The sequence below is a fragment of the Haemaphysalis longicornis genome, unplaced genomic scaffold, assembly GCF_048455015.1.
Source record: "Haemaphysalis longicornis isolate Haplotype H1 unplaced genomic scaffold, Haemaphysalis longicornis Haplotype H1 scaffold_4, whole genome shotgun sequence".
Lineage (NCBI taxonomy): Eukaryota > Metazoa > Arthropoda > Arachnida > Ixodida > Ixodidae > Haemaphysalis > Haemaphysalis longicornis.
The window spans coordinates 167438387-167460964 of record NW_027526361.1 but is presented as its reverse complement, the minus strand read 5'-3'; the positions used below and the strand labels follow the sequence as shown (position 1 = coordinate 167460964).

The following is a 22578-nucleotide window of genomic DNA, read 5'->3' as shown; positions in this document are numbered from 1 at the left end:
GTTACGCACCGTAGTGAGGTGATGCAGTCGAGAGAACCGATGCTATCGTCGCACGGTAAATAGGGTTGGACCCTCCGTTACGCGGCATTCTTTAAATAATCTTCGTGTTCTACTATAAAACGAAGATTTTGTGTGTATCGGTAACAGGTGGTAAAAAATACTAAAACATCGTGGGAAGTACAGGCGAAAGGGAAAACACGAGGATGAGCGCTGGTCCTGTCTGTACGAGGATGACCGCTGGTCCTGTCTGTCCAGTACGGCATCGTACTTTATTTTCTTTTCCATCAGTCTCGCCTTTATGGGGCTGTTTAATTATGTTTCTCCATTCGAGTAACACTCTCGCCCAAAATAATCGAACGACTGTTCCAGGGATGGTTGATAGTATAGGCACAACCAGCTGTAGACGGGAATTTTAATTATACGTCTTCCCATTGGCCTGATGCTGCTTAACAACATAACTATTAAAGGGGTACAATTGAGTTTTATGGGTCCTCGACTAGGATTCACAACCGCGGTGTTCCTTTTAAGTGTACTGCTGGGAAAGGTAATCTGGCAGCACGACCTCGCAGTAATTTCGCAAATGCGTCTCAAAAATCTATCGCAAACAGTTCCTTAATTCGTTCTGAGATCACTGCCGACTGTTATCTGTTTGAAAAGTCTGAACGCACAGAGGTTCTTTCGAACCTGTGTGGATTCAATTCGCGCCTTATATTCAGTTCTGTTGAATTTGGTGCAATGATGTATCACCAAGTCAAACAAGTACAATGTGTACAGAAACGAAAGAAAAGTGCCAAGGGACAATTCCAGTAGACTGCTTTAATTCTACAGCAGTTAGCTTTACAGGTACACTATATGAGCGCAATTAAGTCGTGCGTATACCCGTTCCGGCATGGCCCTCGGATTCCGGAACCTATTCCTGAATGATGGTAACTCAACTATCGGCGTACCTTGTCGGGTTTAACTAACAAGGTGACCTCCAGCCGACAACTGCCCGATGATACGAAAACATAAAGGATACCGCACACAGTTTAGAATTGACACTGAATTGCCATCCAACTGTTTGCTCAAGTAGACAGGACAGCTCATCTAGAACACGGCCAAACCGAAGACGACACGCACGAGGGCTCATGTGTGTCAGGTCTTCCTTTTGTCCGTGTCCTAGATGCGCTGTCGTTTATTTTGATCATCTCTAACCAATACACCCTAATAGCCTCTTTTTATACTTTCATGAGTCGTACATGTGTGGGACCCAATGCCCCCTATGCTATGCTCCTTATCAAGTTCCATGCTGAGCACTTTAAAGTCGCCAAGGTCTTAATTAACACGTGTCTTTAGTTTTACTTTGAACATCCTGTTTTTAATCCACCTGTACTAGCAGCAAAATTCCATCAGGATTCAGTCCACAATAACGAAATCGGCACACTTTGTAAACGCCTGAAAATGGATAAAGGGATGCGTTAGCCTGAACTTTTCCAAAAAGTGAAAATGGAAAAGAAAAGTAGGCAACGGTTATGCACTATATGCACCGCACGAAATGTATGCCTACTATTCTCCGGCTACACGGGACCGATGTAGGTTGCCGGTTGTTCGGAACCAGGCACGCTTGTAAAAGCCTGCCCGGCCGTACAAGGAAAGTGTATTGTGAATGCAGATTACGACGGAGACTTTCACATAAAGCGCCACGACTTGAGTCTCTAACTGTGGGATTGGCGAAGTGTGCCGGATTCCATTTCTGTGTGATTCAGTATGCATAGGACCTGCCTTAACCTGCGTCTAAGGATCACTAAGACACTCAGAATTGATGTGTTCTCGTACCTTACTCTTCCCTGCTACACCCATGTTTTGGTGAGACAGGCGTCTTGCGAGCACATCGCATTCACTCAATCGACGTAAAGTAGTTGAAGCGTTTAACAGGAAAGAGCTTTGGAGAAGGTGTTCACAAGCTTCTGTAAGACTCTCGATAAGAGTTCGCCGATGGACACGAGGACACTGTTGCGTCGCAGCACCAAGTTTTTTTCTCGTCATTTATTTTTCTTGGGGATGGGAAAGTGCCGGGCGACTTTTTTATCCCTGTCTCGCTTCAGCAGCTATCGCATTTAAGGCATTTTTCTAACAAACCTGGGAGTCAAAGTGAGAGCTGTGAGTCAGCGTCAGTCGGGCTTACTTTTCTCCATATCCCTAATTTTCGGCCGCAGGTGTTTAAACCAAACTGTGCCCGCCCCAAGTACATCCTACGCTACGCATGGTGAGAGCTATCGAGGAAACGCCGCGCGCCTCTTGCACGTTCTCCGCGTTTGCGCGGCGGTCGCCGGCGCACACATCCCGTCAAGTGGGGTAGCCGAAGCGGCCTGAGAGGCTGTGATAGGTCGTGCACCCTCCGCGCATCAGCGGCACCAACCAGAGACATGCCCGGCGGCCACTGACGCCCACACACAATCTAGTGACAGCTGTTGTTGCAAAATCAAATTATCTCAATTTTAGCCTACCCAAGCATATAGTTTTGGCGAATGTTCCTTTCTCCTTGCAGAGGTTTCTGTGGCTCCAGTTCTTGGCAGTTATGGGTATTTTGAGTTTCCCGTGCGAATCACCTCCACACGGAAAGCACAGGCAATAACAGCCAAGAGTTTTATCAAAAAAGAAGGAAGGAACTTCGGAAGAGTGCTCAACCTAGGACTACGGAAGAAAATGTAGCTCTCCATTGTTCTTGTTGTTACAGAAAGATGATTCTCGTATAGGTGAGTTGAATGCTTCTATATGGTGCGAAATAATATCGCCACATACAAGAGTGTCCGTGTCTAAACGGTAAGCAGAGCTCCATCCGCAACCATCGAATAGCCTCTATTAGGTAAATTCATATCCAAAGATGTGTTTATTTCAGATGCGAAAGTGACACATACATGCCGCATAAAGAGAAGATGGATGTTGTCACGCCTTCCGCACAGAAATGGCAACTGAAGGTAGCAATGGACAGCAGTTATGCCGTCAATACCGTAGCGCGTATAAAGTGCGCAACGTAGAAAACAAGCTTACATTAGCTCAGATCAATAAGCAAGTTCTCCTTGATTTGATTAATTATATGGTTTAACGCGCCGACGCAACCCAGGCGATGAGGCGCGCCGTAGTGGAGGGCTCTGGAGTAATTTTGACCAACTGGGGATCTTTAACGAGCGCCGAAATCTCGTACACACGGGCGTTTTTGCTTTTTGCCTCCATCAGAAAAGCGGCCGCCGCGGCCGGGAATCGAACCCGCGACCTCGTGCTCAGCAGCGCAACGCTTTAGCCAGTGAGCCACCGCGGCGGTGAAGTTCTCCTTTGCAGCATTTTGCACTCGGGTGACGTGTTTTCACTTCATGTAGCGAGCTAAATGAAGCGTAAAATAAACCACAAATATAAAATGAATATGTACGGGGCGCATTCCATCATTTTACTATCGCCCTTTGCAGGTGTCAAAGGAGCGACTCAGCGCATTATCAGACCAGGACAACGTCGTCTCAACTCGGCAAAACTAAAGAACACGATTGATCAAGGTTGTAATGTTGAGCGATGCAATGAGAGAAGAAACCTATGAAAAATCTGCTCCCTTCTTGAGTAAAACGTCACGTGTTCAAGAAAGCTTTGCGTTATTACACAATACTTTTCGCTGGCTGACAGAAGCTGAATTGGCCTTTCAATCCACACAAAAGTGTCATAAACTAGGTTTACAGCCAAACATTTGTAGTATTTTCCACGCTTCCAGTCAGCGAGCGATTTTCAAGTTGTCGAACATTATCCTTACACGCCCACTAGAAAAAGAACATACGAACACGAATGACACCGCAGCAAAGGAACGTTTTCAAAGTTCTTGCATATCTTATGTTCAGTATATTCGTACAGTACTTTTTTGGTTGTGCTGCATGTAGGAATTTCAGCCTTCACAGCATGCGTACCATTGTTCTGCAATGCACGTATACGTGTCACTGGGCCCGCCGAATTAACGAGGAACGCATCACATGCCAAAGGACCAGCCAAGTATCCAACGGCAGCGTCGCACATGCACAGTAAATCACTGTCACAAACTAAAGACGTTATTATGTTCTCTTAACCGCTCTGCTTTCTTTCTTTTCTACAAAGGAATATCTTCAACGGAATTTCACGCTGCGTTCCTTTGACCGCAGAACTGCGTCTTGCGGCAAATGATTCCATATTGCACGAATACGCACCCATTCATTACGATTATCTCCTCTTGCTTGTTAGCGCTGTCGGTGACTTTCAGGTAGCTTGTTAGAATTCCGTAGGTACCTGCAAATTGGGGTACGTGTCAAGTGCAAGAACATCTCAAGAAAACAAACGCCACAAACAAATTTCACGACGTCAGGCTTTCAAAACAAATGACTGTGCCGGACTGTAACATCAAGCAGTCTCAATTTTGCTCGTCGTAACCAACCAGTACCATATCGAGACGCCACGTGCTTTGTTAAGGAGGCCATGAAGGCAAAATACTAGTTTGCTTCATTACAACGACTGTTTTGTTCTGATAACAATGACACCAACTTTATCGCAAACATCGAAAAAATACTGGAGATATTAAAGAAAATATGTGAAGCAAGGGCGGCCCCTCTCTTTATGACGTCACAAAATCTTGTTTGCGTGATTTTCCCCCGGCGAACTAACCCATCGCTAAGCAATATTATTGGAGGATTGTAGTAAGAGTGCAGTGAAGGGCTTAGTTGTACATTTTCGCGTCAAAAACCAGCGCACAAGACGGGACTCGGGAAGAAACAGACAACGAAGGCGCTGACTTCAAGGGTAAGGGCAGGACCTCTTCAGGGCACTTCTTAGCACGCTCGTGGCAACTCCTCTCTTAGCAAGCCTGAAGTGCGCTGAGCTGTAACGTAACAGGCCCTTCGGGACCTAAGCGCATACGCCCAGCAGGTGTGCTAATCTTCCATAAACAGGGCAAGGTCCAATAATCGCATCTGTCCGTCCGTGGGCAATTCCATCGTTCCAAATTGCAAACCGGAGAGTCACTGAAGGGGCTGGCGCGTTTTCTGGCGTGTTCCAACCACACCTCCCTGCTTTTACCTTAAGGAAGACGCTAGTTCCGTTTGGTAACATCCCTTGAATGCTTACGTGAAGTTAACACTCTGAAAATTGTTTTTATGCTGGCCCATATGACGTCACTGCTTCCGATAAAACGTCACTCAAAGGCGGAATTTAAGAGTCTTCGAATACTTCTTGCGTTTTGACGGTTAAAAAGTGTCTTTCGTGGCTGCAATGGAGCTGAGTGATGCACGGAAGCCCAGTACTTTCAAAATAAACGCGTGTATTCTGCTCTTTTGGCCGCTTTAAGGGCCGGAAGCAGTCGAGCATCGTACCAAGAACACGAAGACCTGCATTCGATATTAATGTGGTGAAAAGTACCTGTGATTACAATTTCCATGCAGCAGGTTTCGTCTTAACTAAGGGTTTGTTACGACCAATTACTGGACAGAAAAAGCCAGGGAAATTATTGGAACGACTATGTAAAGAGCGCAAGTCGCTGTAATGCCCGAACAGCCGCTTCCCACGAATTTGAAAATACGAATGAATTGAAATCTTAATGAATTAAAGATTCACAATTTCGAAAAAAAGCAGCGCCTTAGTACATGAAAATCGTATTCACACCATACAAACACACGGAGTCGATGCGAGCAATGAATGTGCGACAGAAAACATCAGCGCCCTAGAAAAAGAAACAGCGAAGCAAATTCATTAAGCCGTCGTGAATTTCAACCACATGCTTTTGTATGCACAAATCAAAATGATTAAAATTGAGGCTGCAGGTAGGAAAAGAGCGATATCTACTGAAAGTATTTGCTGTGTTAGGACTTCTGTATATATATATATATCAGTTAACAGTAAACAGCATTGAAAATCACCGTCAGCGGTCTGGCGGAAATGAAAAGCAAGATTGTAAGAGCATACATCGTCATTTCCTGGATATTTATTTTTGTTTTTATTTATGAGTGCCGATCAGTCTACGCGAGAGATGTCTTTATTGTGACATCAAAGGCATTGTGGATATGACCTTGCTTAAAATAAGAAAATCACGCAAGCACAGGCTTGCAGTTTCGAAAGCAGTGGTACTCTCGTGCGTTCGATGCAACGAGGACAATTCCACACAGCTCGGTGCCGCCTCTAGACGTTTGGCACCACTGTCTAGTGAACAGGGCCCCATGCTGATGAGCCGGAGAGCCGGCCCAATGGAGGGGGCGCCAAATGAGCGCTTAATTACCTCATTTCCCGCTCACAGGCCAACTAATTAGCTGAGTAGGAAGGAATGTTTATTACGCGCCCTCGAACGGGTCTCTAACTACCGGGAAACGCACTCATTTTGGTTTGCATGCAAATTCATTGAGATTAAGCACCCGTACTTTCATGCTCAGCGGGAACAGCCGCTATTACATCGCAGGAGGAGATTCATACGACGAGCAAGGGGAACAAAGATTCTGATGCACACAACTCCCAATAGGTTGCGTCCAATTATCACGCCGAGATTCACTGATTTGCCGCACTGAACTAGAGCTCTGCCACCTCGAAGTCGACTTGTTTACGAAACATACTGCGTCGTTTTTTTCGTGTTGCACAGTCTGAAATTAAAACCAGCAAAAGCAGTTTTCCAACTGCGTAATAAAGAAAGTTTTTAAGGTCAGGGGCCAGGTCAGGGCCAGGTACTGTTGTCGAATTTGGTTCATTGTGGTTGAAAAAAATAATCATTACGCAGGGGCCAGGTCAGGGCCAGGTACTCTTGTCGAATTTGGTTCATTGTGGTTGAAAAAAGTAATCATTACGTAAGCGTACAACCCCAAATGTATGAGTATATAGTGAGGACCTCCTAAGTATTGTTCAATCCCATAACATTCCAAACTTTTGAATTTGTGCAAACAATTAAATAGGTCATGTGACTGTGAAGCAATAAAACTACGCTTGTATAGCATACGTTTGCTGTGTCCTGTAGTAAGCACCTCGAACCGCAAAATGCCTTGCCCACTTCTTCCGTATATACAAAAATTCATTTGTCATGATAAGTTAGAGATCATCCGGTCTTACTTTATTGCATAGCGCATTGCGGTTTGGTTTGCAGGCACAACAATCACTAAATTGACAGAGAAACACCGTCTCGTAAAACACAGCGTAGCCAATGAAAGTCGCTGCTCTACCACCCGTTTTGAAATAAAGTTTTGATTTGGGTTTGTCGGTTCGCCATGATTAAGAGAAAATAACTGCGCAGCTGACACGAATGCTGAAGCAAGACTTGACACACACACCAGTTCTGTGTGTGTGTCACGGAGTCTTTCCTAAAGTAGAAAAAAACGCATCAAAGACAAGACCACTGCAAAGGATACAGGACTGGTGCAGAACGATTGACCATGCACTGTCCGATTTGCAGTGGTCTTGTCTTTTTTTTTTTTTTCATTCGCAGCCGTCCCTCATTGTTTATTGTTCAAACGCAAACGCAATACAGGAGGAGGTCCCGAAATTCCAAAGAACTGTCCGGGGGCCCTCCCATGCAAAGATATCAAACATTGCTACATTTGAAAGCAGCGACAAGTATACATTGCTGAATATAGTAACCTGATTAGTACAAAAAGGCACTTCATAAACAAATTAGTTTAGACATTGTACAAGAATAATATATGTCATGAAGTTTTGAACAATACAGTCATCAGTATACCGAGAGCATAATTGAAAAGTCAACTGTCAACTCAAAGCTGAGGAAAAAAAACTGCGTACAGACAACATAAGGAAGCAATGATGAATCACTCAGAAACTTAGAAAACATGATATTTGGGGAATCCTGTGGAGTTATCCATCCGTCTGTAATAAGAGTGTAACGAAATATTGCTTCACCCTTCTACTAAACTGTGTTGACGTGCGAGAGGATTTTATATGGTTAGGGAGGCGGTTCTATATTGAAATGCCCATGAAGTAGCCGTACATTGACCATAGTTTGTTTTGGCTTTGGGTAGTAAAACATTGTTATTTTCGGAAAACCACGTGTTATTGTAATTAAGCAGAGCAGTGGCTGTTAGGCTGTCAATAAATATTTCCTGGGCACGAGCACGGTAAATCACTGTGGTTACCTTTTGCTGGAAAATATTTATCACAGGCAAAATATTTAAGCTGTGAAATATCGGTTTCGCGTGAGCCATGAAAGAACTAAACGTAATGAGCCGCAACGCTTGGGTTTATAAATGTTGCACATGCGCAAGATGAGTGGCGTATGTGTTACCCCATTGTAGACACGCAGTATTGCAAATGGCTATGAATGAAAGCGTGATAAAGAGAGATCATAATGTAACGCAGAAAATAGTGACGTGATTTGATAAGTACCCTTAGCCCAAAACCGATTTTTTTAGATAGCAGTTTAGTATGCAGATTGAATTTTAGGTGTTGGTCCAGCAGCAAGCTTAGGAACATCACATCTGATGAGGGATGAATGACATAGTTTTGTAACCGTAACGGCGATGTTAGTTCAATTGTGCGCAGCTGCGAGTGAAAGATTACAAAGTAGGTCTTTGTAGGATTTATGCAAAGTTTGTTTTCTGCGCACCAGTGGGTTAGGTTGCTTAGATCATAATTGAATTGATCAACTATTACGTTTGCCGATTTATTGTAAGCATAGATGGTTGTACCGTCAGCATATAGAAAGCAATTACTAAAACGTAGACATTCTGGCAGGTCGTTTATATATATTAAAAATAATATTGGGCCCAGAATAGAACCCTGAGGGACACCTTTATTAATACTGAGTGGTTGTGAAAGAGAATCATTACTTTTGACGACTTGAGATCGGTTAGTTAAGTAGCTGCGCAGTAATGATAAGGCGGGACCACGGATTCCAATATTTTCAAGTTTTTGGCAAAGTTTATTATGACAAATGGTATCGAACGCTTTTGTGAAATCAATGAAAACTGCTCCAACAGTGTCACCTGCATCAATTCGGCGTTTTATATTGTCGGTAAGAGATATTAAAGCTAGCTCAGTAAAATATCTTGGGCGGAAGCCATATTGATGCGGTGTTAGAATGTTAAATTTATTTAGATACCTTAACAACCGAGTTACAATTAATTTTTCGATTATCTTGCTAAAAAACGGCAGTACACAAATTGGACGATAGTTCGAGACTGTTTCAGGATTTCCTTTTTTGAAGACTGGAGTTACCCTACCGAGCTTCAGGGCCTCTGGAAATGTGCCAAATTTAAATAAACCGTTTATTATGTGAGATAAAGCGGGTGGGCTACAAGCTTCATATTTAAGGGGTGTATTCCATCAAGTCTAGGCACCGTCGTTTTTAGGTTTAAAGTAGTAGTGATAACTTCCTGCGTTTTAGTCGGGAAAAGGTAAAACGAGTGTACGAGTGAAGAGGGGCCCGTATATGCTGTACCAGAGGTTGATGAGGAACTCACGTCATTACCAATAAAAGATCGATTAAATTTATTGGCGATGTCAGTTGAGTCAGTCAGCGTACCGGCCTGTGTAGTAATTTTTGATACAGAGTGCTGTGATGTAGACTGATTAAGAAACATTTTGATTAGTTCCCAAGTTTTCCTAGTATCGCCTTGACATTTTAGGATTTCCTTTTCGAAATAAGCCTTCTTCGCCTTTTTTAAGAGCTTGTTAAGCATGCTAGAATAATTAGTGAAACGTGTCCTTAGGGTTAGGTTGAAGGGTTGACGCTTTACTTTCGTATGCAGGTTGTGTCTTTTATTGATACTACGCAAAAGGGCCCGGGTTCTCCATGGATTTCTTGGTGCAGAGTACCAGCGCGTGGTATGAGTGGTAGAAGTTGCAACTTTGTACGAACTTTGTATTAGAGAAGTGAACTTTTCAAAGGCAATGATTGGGTCTAACTCGGAAAGAACGGGTTGCCATTCAGTGTGCGCAATAGCCTCTATAAACTTCCCGTTATCGAAAGAATGCTTAATCTGCTTGTGCGTCTGCTCTGATCTGATCGACTTCGAAAGTAGAAACGTAGGATAATGATCAGTTATTGAAATACTAACAACACCTGCAGAATATTCGGATGTTAAATTAGATAGTACGTGGTCTGTTGTAGTTTGTGAGCCGGTTAGCGAACATCTTGTGGGTGCCGTTATAAGTGACTCAAGACCATAACCTGTGTAGCAGTTTACATAGCTAGAACAACCAGCGCTAGTTGGATCGGTGGTATCAATATTGAAATCACCCAATAGCGAAATGTTTTTGTTTTCACTAGTTAGCTTGTCTAAAATCTGTTGAAGTTGTAAGCAGAAATCGCTGTAGTTGGACGATGGTGATCTATATATTGTGCCGACTATTGTACTCTGGTTATTTGTTTCCAGAAAAGATTGATCGAATTCTAACCACACAGACTCGATGTTAGCGCAATGGAAGGAAATGTCTTGGCGGCAAATGTCTGAGTATTTATCAAGGATGAATATTGCAGAGCCGCCATAGCGACTGTTTTCGCGGAAGCTAAATTCAGAATTATAACGGGGAATGCCATATAAATTTACATCGGTGTGAATTAGCCATGTTTCTGAAAAACACACGACAGAGAAACAATGATCTACAGTTGTAAAGAAGTCGATTATGTGGTCAAAATGTTTTGAAAGACTGCGGGCATTAAAGTGAATGAACGACTTATGAGTTGCTCGCGTTTCGTTAAGCAGGGATTTAAGCTCGCCGGGGCAGTAACAGGCCATTTATCATCGGATCGCAGAGCTGCAAGAGCACTCTGTTCAGTGAATGACGCTCAGGTCGTGGACGCTGGTGTCCTCGTCCTTTCTTGCCTTGATACGGCAGTTTGAGGTCTAGAGGAATTTCCATTCGTGTTCCTTTTTTCGATCGAGCGCCTGAGCGAATAAACGCTTGTTCTCGGGCGTGAGGTGCTCGTTGACAAAAACGTTCTTTTCTTCCGTCTGAGGAAAGCCGAGTGCAGTTGTCGTCAAGCGGGCTTTTCGAGCTTTGGCCATGAAGTCTGCCTTCTTAGCACGAGAGCATAACCGAGCAATCATATTTTTCCCTTCCTTAGCCGGTACCCGGTGAACAATATCGATGTCAGCACTCGTGACAGGGCACCCGATTTTGTCACCGATTGCTTGCAAGATTGCAGTGCAGTCCTCATTTTCGGTACACGGGACTCCTTTTATCTCAATGTTATTGACACGTGAGTATTGCTCAGTCTCGCCAAGTCTTTTCGATAGTTTTTCATTTTCTTTTTTCAGTGCTTTGTTTTCCGAGGTTACACGCGTCTGTTCAGTTTTCACTTTGATGCGCAGTTTTTTCTACTCGTAAAATGCATTTCCAGTTAGTCCAACAACATGGTGTACTAAGTCAGAGAGTCGTGTGCTTCAGCTGCGCTGTTTTAGTTGTTTCTTTTAATGACTTTTTCAAGTCGTTGAGGAGAGTTCTTATTCACGCGCCTCTTTAAAACGCTCGGTGGAAATACCGTGCAATAGAAAACAACTGAACACGACTTAAATTTGGGTTCCGTGCTTTCTAAAGTGCGCTGCCATTCGTCTAATCTGTAATAATGACGACGCACGATCTAATTTCTATGGACAAGATGCTAGGACGATAAATCAGGGCCTTGAAAAATCTTTCCCGGGTAAGCTCCTCCGTTCCCGCTGAAACGTCACACGAAGTTTGCATTTCGGGGTGCATTTTGATCAACTCAAAAAACGACGACCCTGGTTACATGCTTGCAAAATAGATATAAAAATTGGTCCTAATCCCGCCCTGCGAAAGTAGATGTATAGTAGAACTGTTGTAAACCACTACAATTGCGATGGAGGGGGGTATGAAATGTTTCTCGTCGTCTTAGCGGGCTTGCTGCTCGCGCTGTGTTAGTGTCACTACACAGGGGTACTGGGTAATGTCACTCTTTTCTCCTATTGTTCTGTGCCGCGGCCCTGATTATTAGTCCCTTCGAATTATGTGAAATTAGTGTACACTGTGATCATTCATGGGCGCCGCCATTTTGTTGCTGTTGTGTTTTAGTCTGTCAACTCTGGTATAGCTTGTCCTCCCTGCTCTGCGACTGCGCGTGAATCAAAGATAACGCGTGTAACAGCATTTCAGCAGCAGAAATGTGTCTAGAGATGCAGTTAACTGCACTTTAGGTAGTCTTGTTAATAAACGACCTGGTCGCAGCTAACAGCGAGGCAGTAGATGGTATATGCGGCAATCTCGCAACCCTTATAAACGGCAAAATGGCCGCCGTCGCCGACTTGCGGGCCTCAGTGGCGGCATTCTAATATATTTTCTACTCGCAACGCTGGGCTTCTCTGGCGGCAAATGCCGAGTCCTTCCTGGTGTCACGCATGCGCTCGACGTATGGTTGCAACCTTTGTCCAAAAAAAGAACCGGCCCTTCGGGGGGAGGGGCATGGTATATAGAATGTTGAATTTGTGTTGACAAAAAACGCCATGTTGTTTTTTTACATAAATGCCATTTGTCGTAACATTTTCGCAGCGCTTTCGTACGTAGCGTTTGCATACAACCATAACGCTTGTACTGAAAGTGATTCAGATCTCGGTTATTGCTCTGAATGTGCTGCACTGAAAAGTAACCGCACTTGCTCAACGTGGTAGTGACATTTCGTTGTGTTGTTCCTTCCTTTTATCCCCCGCTATCTCAGGGAGCGCGCTCGCCCACGCATTTTCTCTGCCCGCATGTCTTGGCAGAGCTTGTCGAAAGACTTATCGTCGTAGTTGCTGAAACGACACTTAGAAAGCGCCCCCCCCCCAAAAAAAAAAAAAAAAAAAAAAAGAAATAATCGTGGTACGAATGACGGCGTGTTTTAGGTACGGACCGGCAACCGGCCCGCTGTTTAAAAACACGGTCGGGGTGGTCGAAAACCGGGCAGGTGGTAACCCTAGCTCGGCGTCTTGGGCAAATACTACTCTATTTAGTGACACTAGCCCTGCGTAGCCTTCAAAGATAATCTGCAAACAATCCTTACCAGGAACACAAGGTGGTGTGTCCCATTGTTCAGAGGCGCCTTATCATCTATACTGTGGTTTCAATGCATGTTTTGTGGTTTACTTGAACGAATTCTGAGCTATGTGTTGTATGCCTCATTAGCCTGACGCATCCGCTTGGCGTCTCAGGCCTTGGCGCATTGGCGCTTTTGCCCACGGCGATGAAATCGTTCGGTGGGTAGAGGTAAACAGCGTTTATGTGAAACAATTTTTGCCTAGAGGAAAGGTTGGGGCCATCTCGGGACATAGTGGCGACACCTGTGCTACGCCGAACAAATCGCGCCAGTCCAGTTCGCGATGGAAAGGAGCCAACTGCGGTGGCAAATGAAAAACCTCTTTTCGTCGCAAGTTGGGCGTGATCATAAATCCTTACGGAGGAGTTCATAGGACTCTCAGAATAATATTCGTACGGTTCATAGTTGCAAATACCAATCAGCTTTGAATTTCTTTGATCTGCTTTCGCTTTGTCTGTCGCCTGCTATGCCATATAACCCGGCTTTCCAAAACGCACTTGGTTTGTCAAAAGTGGGACCCGGGGCATCGACCATCTGCTCCGGGTGAAGGAGTAGGAGACGTCGCGCATTCCCCCTGGCCCACACCCGCCTCCATGTGGTGTCCCACAGGCAACGTGCTTATGAGTGCGGGGGCTACAGAGGTGTGTGGCAATGGCCTTTCGGCCATGTGGCGGAAAGCTCGGTCTTTTTAGGTGTCAGGAGCTCCGGGGCAACTCACCCCGTGTCCAACCACCACACTTCAAGGGTGGGTAATCCCGGCTACTCCGGCGTATCCGGGGTGGCCACGGATTTGACTTACCCAACCGAGCGTCTCGTGCGCCAACTGTGTTAGGGCATACCTCTACCCCATCCGGGGCTCCGGTGAGCAAACGGCCGGTAGTCTCCGTTAAGGGGAATGGCCCCCGGGACCGGTTGCACGGGTTCTCGAGGGGTGGGACTGGACCCTGAACACTCGGGAATGCGTCAGTGTGCCCGAGATTGCGCGTGCGCACTGGGACCTCCGCTGGAGACTAGTCCTCAACTTCAGGTCGCCTTTCGCGCGGGCGTACAGGGATCGCGTTACCATCTTGTGTGTCCCGAGTAGGTGATGATGGGGTTTCCCCAGTCCCTCCGATTCGGCAGGTGGGACTCGGTGGGCAGAGCAGGCGTTCCCACTGTTTTGTCCCCCGCACCCCAGCCAACGATGTTGCCAAATGTATCAAAAATCAGCATCATCAGCCTACTGCGGTCCAATGCAGGATCATGGCCTCTCCCATTGACCTCCAACTGCTCCGGTCCTGCGCTGCTCGAGTAGACAGTTTACTCCCGAATTCCCTTATTTCATCTCTACATCGGATCAACGGCCTTCCCCTTCTTCCAGACCCATCTCTTGGTACCCACTCTGTTACCCTAATTACCCAACGGGTGTCGGTTCATCTTACTATATGTAGTATTAAAAATGACCTCAATTAGTAGTGAAAATGAAAAATTATAAAAAGCGCACAGTATTAAAATTGACCTTATTTTAACCACCGTGGCGGGTGAGTTGCCAAGGCGTTGTGCTGCGGAGCCCAAGGACGAGGCTTCGATCACGGCTGCCGTGGCTGCGCTTTTCAGATTGAGGCGAAAGGCGAAAAGTGAAAGCGCCCGTCCGTTCATATTTCGTCGCACGGTAAAGATTCCCAGGCGGTCGAAATTAATCCGCAGCCTTTCATTTCGCCGCGCCTCATAGGCCAGTTTGTAGGTTCGGCGCGTTAAACCCCACATTCAATCAATCGGCTTGTTCGCATTTTTACTGCGAAGCAGCATACGTCTAACCAGCCAAGGAAATTTGCGTGTCCGTGTCAGCAGAAAACTCCTAGGCTACTACTGGCTACACAAAGAAACATCCCAGGCTACTACTGGCTGCTGGCTACATCCAGGCTACAGACAACCTACTGGCCCCACAAGGATCCAACTTGTGCCCGAAGATTAGCGGAGAGACAGCCCGTCGTCTTGCTGACTAAGCTACACACACACGTGGAGACGGGGAGGCATACGGTGGTTTGTATTCAGCGTCTGGGGCGGGGGAGGGCGCTTTTTTGAGGTGACACAAGACAAAAGAGTGAAGGGGAGCCAGTGATGGTGATCCTACCATAGCCGCTACTGCCGCTCTCCTACTTGTCGTTCGAAAGACGATCCTTTCTGTTTTCTTTCTGCTGGCACTGCTGCGTTCGCTACGTCGCCTCCGCGTATACAAGGTTACGGCTGGCAAAGTCTCTGGTTCCGCTTCTTGTAGAGCCACGTGTGTGAATTAGGTGACGCCGCATGGGTAATCGTTGTGGGTGTCTTTTACAGCTTTTCGATGCAACCACCTCCCAGCGTGGATTACAGCCAATTTTTTTCTAATGTTTTTCTTTATCTTCGTATATTTTATTTTTAAGGACGCTCATTTGTAGTCCAAAAAAACCCCGCATGGGTGTACGCTTAACAGTGAAAAAAAGTCCCGTAAGCCAAAGCTAGGCATTGTATACGCTAACCGCCTTTCCATGTGGTCGTCCTGTGTGCATGCTCGGCAGCTGCACCCTCCATGGAAAAATACAGCAGCCGCTGCAGACAGCAGGCTTCCTGTTTAAAGTAGCTCTAATTACTTCGATGGACGTACGGACCCGACATTTCGACGCTGGGGATAGAGGTTGCGGATTGTGGTACGCGATTTGTTTCGCATATTTTGCTATCCGCTATTTTATAAGCTGCATTATACCATTGTGTGACGGGTGCTTGCGCAGGATTGAAGGTAGATGAAAAGGTTCGCTTGTGTATTTGTTTTTCCCTCTCGAGGCTTAGCTATCGGATTCGCCTACCCCTTGACATGCTGGTGTAGCGAATAGCAGGTTTTTCTTGTATGCTTTTGGAAAGCGCAGGTGTGTGCTTGCCGTCAACTGGTAGCGGGTGGGCACAATCGGAAAGTCTCCGGCTTCACAAACGACCGGACCCTATTTGGACGGGAACCCTGACAGTGCATTTGCTTTTCACTACCTGCCAAAAGGCTCCATACGAACGAAGGCGATATTTAATTCGGTAGGCTAGTACTGCTTTCGCTCTTCTGGTAGGTATCACACAGCTGTAGGCATCGGGTGTGGAGTGTGTTATGGGCATTTTTAATTAGGTGGGCTTTGCTTCTGTCGTCTCATAAGCTGAAATATTTCCAGTTTTTGCACATACCATCGTTCAAATTCTGTGGAATACCTTAAAGTCTAGCGTTCATTTTTGCATGAGCATTATTGTTACTAGAAGGTGTGTCTGCACTAACCAAAATCATCCGTGAATATCCATAGCAATCATTCACCTACATCGCAAGATTAAGCGTGCCGAAATTTGCCCTCCTATCAAGCTAACTTTGTTAACAACTCTTCTTGCGGCTAAACATGCGAAATATTACACGCGCACAATCCGAGCTTTATAAAAACGGGTCTCGACAACTTCTGGGGGTACTTAGCTTATCTGCCTAAAGAACTCGATCATACATCAATTAATGGCTCTGCCGTCAGTGACTCCTCTTTCATCACTAACCATTATAACTAATATTTTCACTCCGTGTTGTCCCCTATCTAAGAAAGTACACCGTTTAGCATACCTCTTCCCACTCTTTCTAGTTACTTCGTAATTGTTGAAGGTGTTGTTAACATGCTACTCAATCTAAAAATGAAATCTTCCAATTCTTCCAGACAATATACCAAATTCCTTCTTGCATCCTTATCCTGAACATTAGGACAAGTCTTACTCATCTTTTTCTTCTAACCCTTCAATCTTGCGAAATCCCCAATGCCTGGCACATGGCCTGTGTCATGGCAATCTTTGAAAAAAAAAAAAGAGATTGCCCCTTTGCAGTGAACTACCGCCCCATCTCTCTGGCTGCTAGCGTGCGTACACTCGAACCCACACTATCCAATTTTATGTCTAGTTTTTAAGCGCTCACTATATTCTAAACCCTTTACAGCACGGACTTAGAAAACAGTTATTTACGCCCACCCAGCTCGTTACCACTATTCATTACCTCCCGTCTCCACTTTATGAGACTGAACAAATCAACGAAGCCTTCTACCGTATTCCGCACAGTAAACTTAACCTGGAGCTTTAAAAAAAATTTCCAATCAATAAATCTCCTAAAATGAACTGAGTCATATTTCTCTAACCGTAAACAATTCGTCAAAATCCATTGCTTTTTCAGCCCTCTTCCCGAAACTACCCGTGTTCCTCAAGGCAGCGTACTCGGACCTGTGCTGTTATTTTAATTTAAATTATATTCCTCGTTATACTTTTCCATCATTCATTGGTTTAAAGTCGTTTGGCGGCAACCCTGCACTCTTCAAAAGTATTTCATCCCTTGTGATCAAGTTATCCTTCAAGGTACCCTTGATGCTGTCGCTGAATCGAGGTTACTTGCGGCGGTAGTCAAGGTTACTTGACGACCAGAAATGTTAACTCGAGCAGTACACATTCCGGCTATAATGGGTGTTCTTCCGTCATCGGCTCCTACGACTCGGGATGGGGCCGGCGTAAGAACCTTCCGAAAGCGGCGACGAAGTGCGGCACTCACTACCGATATATGCGCTTCGGTGTTGACGAGTGTGCTAATAGGTAGTAGACTACGCCGGCTAGTGACCGTCAATAGAGAATTTTCGGTCCGGGTAGAGAATGCAACTGTATCTAGTGGTTACTACTATCCGACTGACTTTGTTTGGTCACATTATTAAAATTTTGGAGTCAACATCCAGAAAACTCGGGTTCTTTACACATACACTAAAAGCTGCACCTTCAAATGTAAAGTTTCTAGCCTATAATTCTATTGTAAGGCCTCAACTATATTTGCAAGCGCAGCATGGGAACCATTCGTCACAAAAAATCCATCTGGAAATGGTGCAAATGAAGGGTGCCGGATTTATTTCTAACAGCCTCGCTTTGCCATCGCCTCTCATGGCTAGCAAATATATGACTTTGGGAAATAGAAGGCTGCTCGCGCGGCTCAAGTTTCTCTTTTCACTTACATCACATCAATTTTAATGCTAATTCCTGACTTTACATATAGCCCCGCTTATTGTGTCCCACTACATGCACCCACGAGCACATGCGAGCCCCAATTTCGGTTCGCACTCAAGCATCATTTTTACTCGCACAAAGGAAAAGTCGAATAAGTTGCCCGGGGACGTTTTTTTTTTTTTTTTTGGGGGGGGGGGGGCATGCTGCCTCCGAATTTGATAAACATCTTATTGCCACGTGTACCATTTGCACCACTGCTACTGTTACTTGTGTGCTATCGTTTTCTTTCCGTTTAAGTTTTTGTTTCTTTTTCTTGGTTTTAGAACTGCTGTCAGACGATTGTCGTTTTCGAAATATGTACAACTTCCCATCGCTTCGTAGTGCTTTGTTTTGGGCGTACTCACTCTTTTGCATATTATACGCCCATCGGTTGTTCTTGAGACTGCAGTATTTACTAGAAAAACTGTTATAAAAAATGTTCGTGCGACATTTACTGTCTACTCTGTTTCTTCGTCCATGTTTCCTTTTGTGGCGCTTCAAATCATAGAACTATTCACCAACTAGCCCAACAAGAAGTTCTTCTCACCACCCCGATCCAGTGGTGCGCTCCGGTAGACTTTGCTGAAACTTCAACATGGCACCTTGTTTGTTGGTACGCTAACGAAATAGACGGTGTACATGGAAACTGAAAGGACAGTCTTCACAGACACGCGATTTACTAAAAATTTCAAAACTGGACATGAATGTGTATGAAGAAGGTACGAAGCGTCCGTAACATGCCTGTACGCACCCTCAAACAAGGAATTGGAGAGGCTCCTTATGCAGAGAGGCACAGTGGTAAATTTTAATTGCAAGATGGCGGTGCTACCCCAACTTCATGTTTTTAGATCAATCAGCAAACAGCGTTCACTTAACCTATTATCGGTGGAAGACCACATAAAGCTCTAACCTTTAAAGCATTTTCCTCGGCATACAAGTTCCATGGCAAGCACATCTCGGAGACGCACAATTGTGAAAGAGATACATAACAGCGCAAAAACCGCTACAACCTATTGTATTTGGGAAGCGCACACACGTAAAGGACAAGGAGAGGTTCGCCAGACCTCTGCTCTTGGGGTCGAGGAACACGAGCATCTCGAGTGGCGTGCCAGGCTGCACGTTCAGGGTAGTGTCCAGAACCCGACCGTTCTGCCGGATCGCCACGTCGAGGTACGGCACTGGTGCCCGGGCCTCGATGTACTCCGTGATGTTCAAGTGCCTGCGAATATTATGACAGCACTTGGGGCAAGCCGATCTCGAAAGGTCAGTTACAAAGCTGCGTGATGGGCTCATGCCTCTTTCGGGGTGCGAAAAGAAGTGCGTGAATAAACTTGCCGGTAAGGGTTTCAACAAAGGGCTTGCACAGCTTCACATAAATCCAAACTATTATAAGCTATCCCTTTTACGAGTTTTATAGTTTATAGAGCTGTACATTTTTCTGCTGCTCCTTGACACACACTGCCACTCATTCACTAAGTCGACTCATTCACTAAGTCTGTCACCTTTAACTAGCCGGCAATTTAGCCTCTGCCGTACTCTTTAAACTTGTAATTACTTCCTTAATAACTCGGTATTCATACTCTTGCCCTCAATTCGTCCTCACGCGCGCGCCTTCGGGGCTTAGTGGGAGAGTGGCTCTAAAAAGCGAAATTGAAAGTTCATAGAAGGCGCTGATGTTGCAACATTTAGGACAATCAGGCAGCGTGGGAAACCCAAGAAAACAACGGTATCACTAGAAGGAACGGTGAACGACGAACTCAGCGACGAACTAATTGCCTACTAATTTATTCTCACTTGTAAAGAAACCCAGCAAAATATGAAAAATACCACTTCACAGCGCTCCCGCCCGCAATATAAAGAGTGCCCTCGACCAGGCTGCATCAGTAGCCAGAATGAAACAAAGAAAAGAAATGCAGAACAAATCGCGACCGAGTTTGTGCCTTACCTGCCACACGCGCCATGCGAAACTTGCTGTTGCTGCACCTTCCATGCATGTCATCATCAAGGTGATGCGCTGTCGTTTTGGGCGTGTGACCGGCAAAATAGTTGCTTTCAATCAACCCATTTGAGAGCACTGCTTTATGATACAGGCCCGAGAGCTGTCAACTTGTATTTTTGATATTTTGCTGGGTTTCTTTACCAGTCAGAACAAATGAGTAGGCAATGAGATCGTCTCTGAAAATGCCGTAGTTATATTCCTCTCGTGGGTGCCTACAAGTGCATCATTGAAAATTCAATGATTGGGACAGTACTCGAGCTAGATAATGAATCATGGGTGATTAATTGAATCTCATTCACGAAAACATTATTGGCCGCAACTCCGTGGTACTCAAAATATTATGCAGTTGGTTTCCTTCGGGTAACGAAATGCTCTTTTTTTTAAATCCTGGTGCATCATATCTGGGACATCCTGTGTAAACTGCCACTTTTCCAGGATTGGTTCATGTGGTCGAGTAACAGTAAGTGTCCGGTGCGGAAAATAGCGATGTAACTTCGTGACCAGGAACGACTCCAAGTTTGCCTGAGTTGCTTGCTGTGACAGGTCGCCAGTATTGGGTGGGGGCAGAGGTATTGCTCGAAAAGGCAGAGGCGAGGTGAACTGGCACGACAAAAACATTCTTTGTTTTCTCTGGTATTGTTTTGTCTTTCGGGAGAGTAGCAATAAGGGAAACAGATTTTTTTTTCGCCACGGCTGAGGTGAATTTTTTATAAACCAGCCAGGCCCCTTCTTTGGCCGTGAATTAAAATGCAGGGTGATCCAGTAGCCGTGATAGTTGAACTTGGAGCCAATGATTTTTACGCGTGCCGGGTGCGAACAAAAATAGGGTCATGATTGCTTGTAGTGTCAAACCCGCAGGCAGGGCTGCGAGATAAGGCCAGAGTAGCGCGCCCCATCGTGTGCTCACTGAGGACGTGGTCACTTGCTGAGACGCAGTAGGTATGCACCGTCACTGGGGAGACCAGTTCGCGCTGCGTTCAAGTTTCGCATTAAGGAGTTTTCGAGGACGAATGCTTTTAAGACATGTCAATAATCGACATCCTTTATTAAATATGCGCCGGGCATGGAACTCCCTACAGCACTCTGTAATATGCGACTCCATTTTCTTAATAATCACCAATTCCACTCGAATCCGCACTGTACGCCACTACACACGCTGTTGGTTTCCACATATTTCATGCCAGCATCACCATCCCAACTTTCATGCATATCCTCACGACTCTTTTGAAGCCCTTCACATTATCAGGCCGACCTATTAAACATATCGGCTTCATGAAATCTTCAATCAGCTGTCGGCTTTTGTTAAGTAAAAAACGTCTGATCAGGGCTACTTGGTTGACATGCTCAATAATTTGAGGCGCTAAACGGGGACCGGAAGGAACGCGTGCACACAGACAAAGCGCCACTTGCAACTGAACTTTATTTGTGAAAATCCTACGTTAAATACCCTGTTTTGACGTCATGAAATCGTTGCACGAACAACGTGTGCAAACCAACACGTGTCCATCTAAGAACTCGATTTCTTTCAGCGATAATGCGACCTACGGTTTACTCATGCAGTTGTTTCTTGCCTTATGTATGAAGTATGCCTTCACAATGTCTTTGTTGCTTATCTCCTACCCATTTTAAAAGCGCGACCTGTTTGCACTCCGCTCTTCAAACAGGCCACGTTTCTAAAATGGGTCACTTACTTAATGACTTAGTAGGTAGAGTACTTTATTTTTCAGCGTAGTATTACAATGACTGCTGTAGGGACAGGACCTGAAGACATGCAAGCCATATATAATCGTTTTATAGAGGAAAAAACAACGCGATTTGCCGCGAACATACAGGGGGTGCAGACGAAGGCCGGCTGCTATCAAGTTTCTCGCTCACTCAAAGCTACTCACTCTGGCTCCTCGAGTTCAAAGGGTAGCGACTGCCTGCGAGAGCGGCCGCGGGATGTGGTGCTCTCGTTGAAGCCACCGGGGAGGACACACTTGGCCAGGATCACTTGGGCCTCCTTGCCAGGCGTCTCGATCATGATGCGGTGATAGTAGATCCACTGGCCCTGCATTTTTGGGCCAGAACTCCTGTTTACCCGCACGCTTTAAATTGCAGTTAAGGTAAGGCATTTCACTCATGTACAGAATAAAGAAACAAGGCAAAGCTCAACGTGGTAATATACAAGATATGATTTAGCACTATGGGCAACGCGGCAACACAAACCTTGCAAATTTTTCTACACAAATTCCGGTGTTATCAAGAAAGAACGGGGGAAACCTGATGACAGAGACCAGGAGTAGAAATATACTTTTATTGAATAATACTGCGTACGGCGCTACAGTCCTTGCTTCAGGACTCCGGTTGAGGTTGCGGCCATCGGCGTCCGCTCCGGGAGCCCTAGCTGGACATGAAGCCGACAGCTCTGTCGCCCACTGGACTCACCTGCGTTTCAGGATAGTATGAAATGCTGCCTTGAGTTCACAGGGCCACAACATGAGGAGGAGTGCGGCAGGCTCGCAAAAGGGTAGGATACGGGGTGTGACAGGGTGGCCCGCGT

At 45.4% G+C, this 22578-nt stretch overlaps 1 protein-coding gene across 2 annotated transcripts in view; it reads right to left on the bottom strand.

Moving 5' to 3' along the window:
- Positions 1-22578, bottom strand: part of Qsm (Zona pelucida superfamily protein qsm) — a 240933-nt gene that overhangs the window by 20691 nt on the left and 197664 nt on the right. For both annotated transcript variants that reach the window (XM_077707885.1, XM_077707886.1), the window contains exons 4-6: positions 21926-22086; positions 19102-19256; positions 4200-4278 (exon numbers count right to left, since the gene is read on the bottom strand). In XM_077707885.1, coding sequence (XP_077564011.1) covers positions 4200-4278; positions 19102-19256; positions 21926-22086 — 395 coding nt within the window. The remainder of the gene's footprint in view (positions 1-4199; positions 4279-19101; positions 19257-21925; positions 22087-22578) is intronic.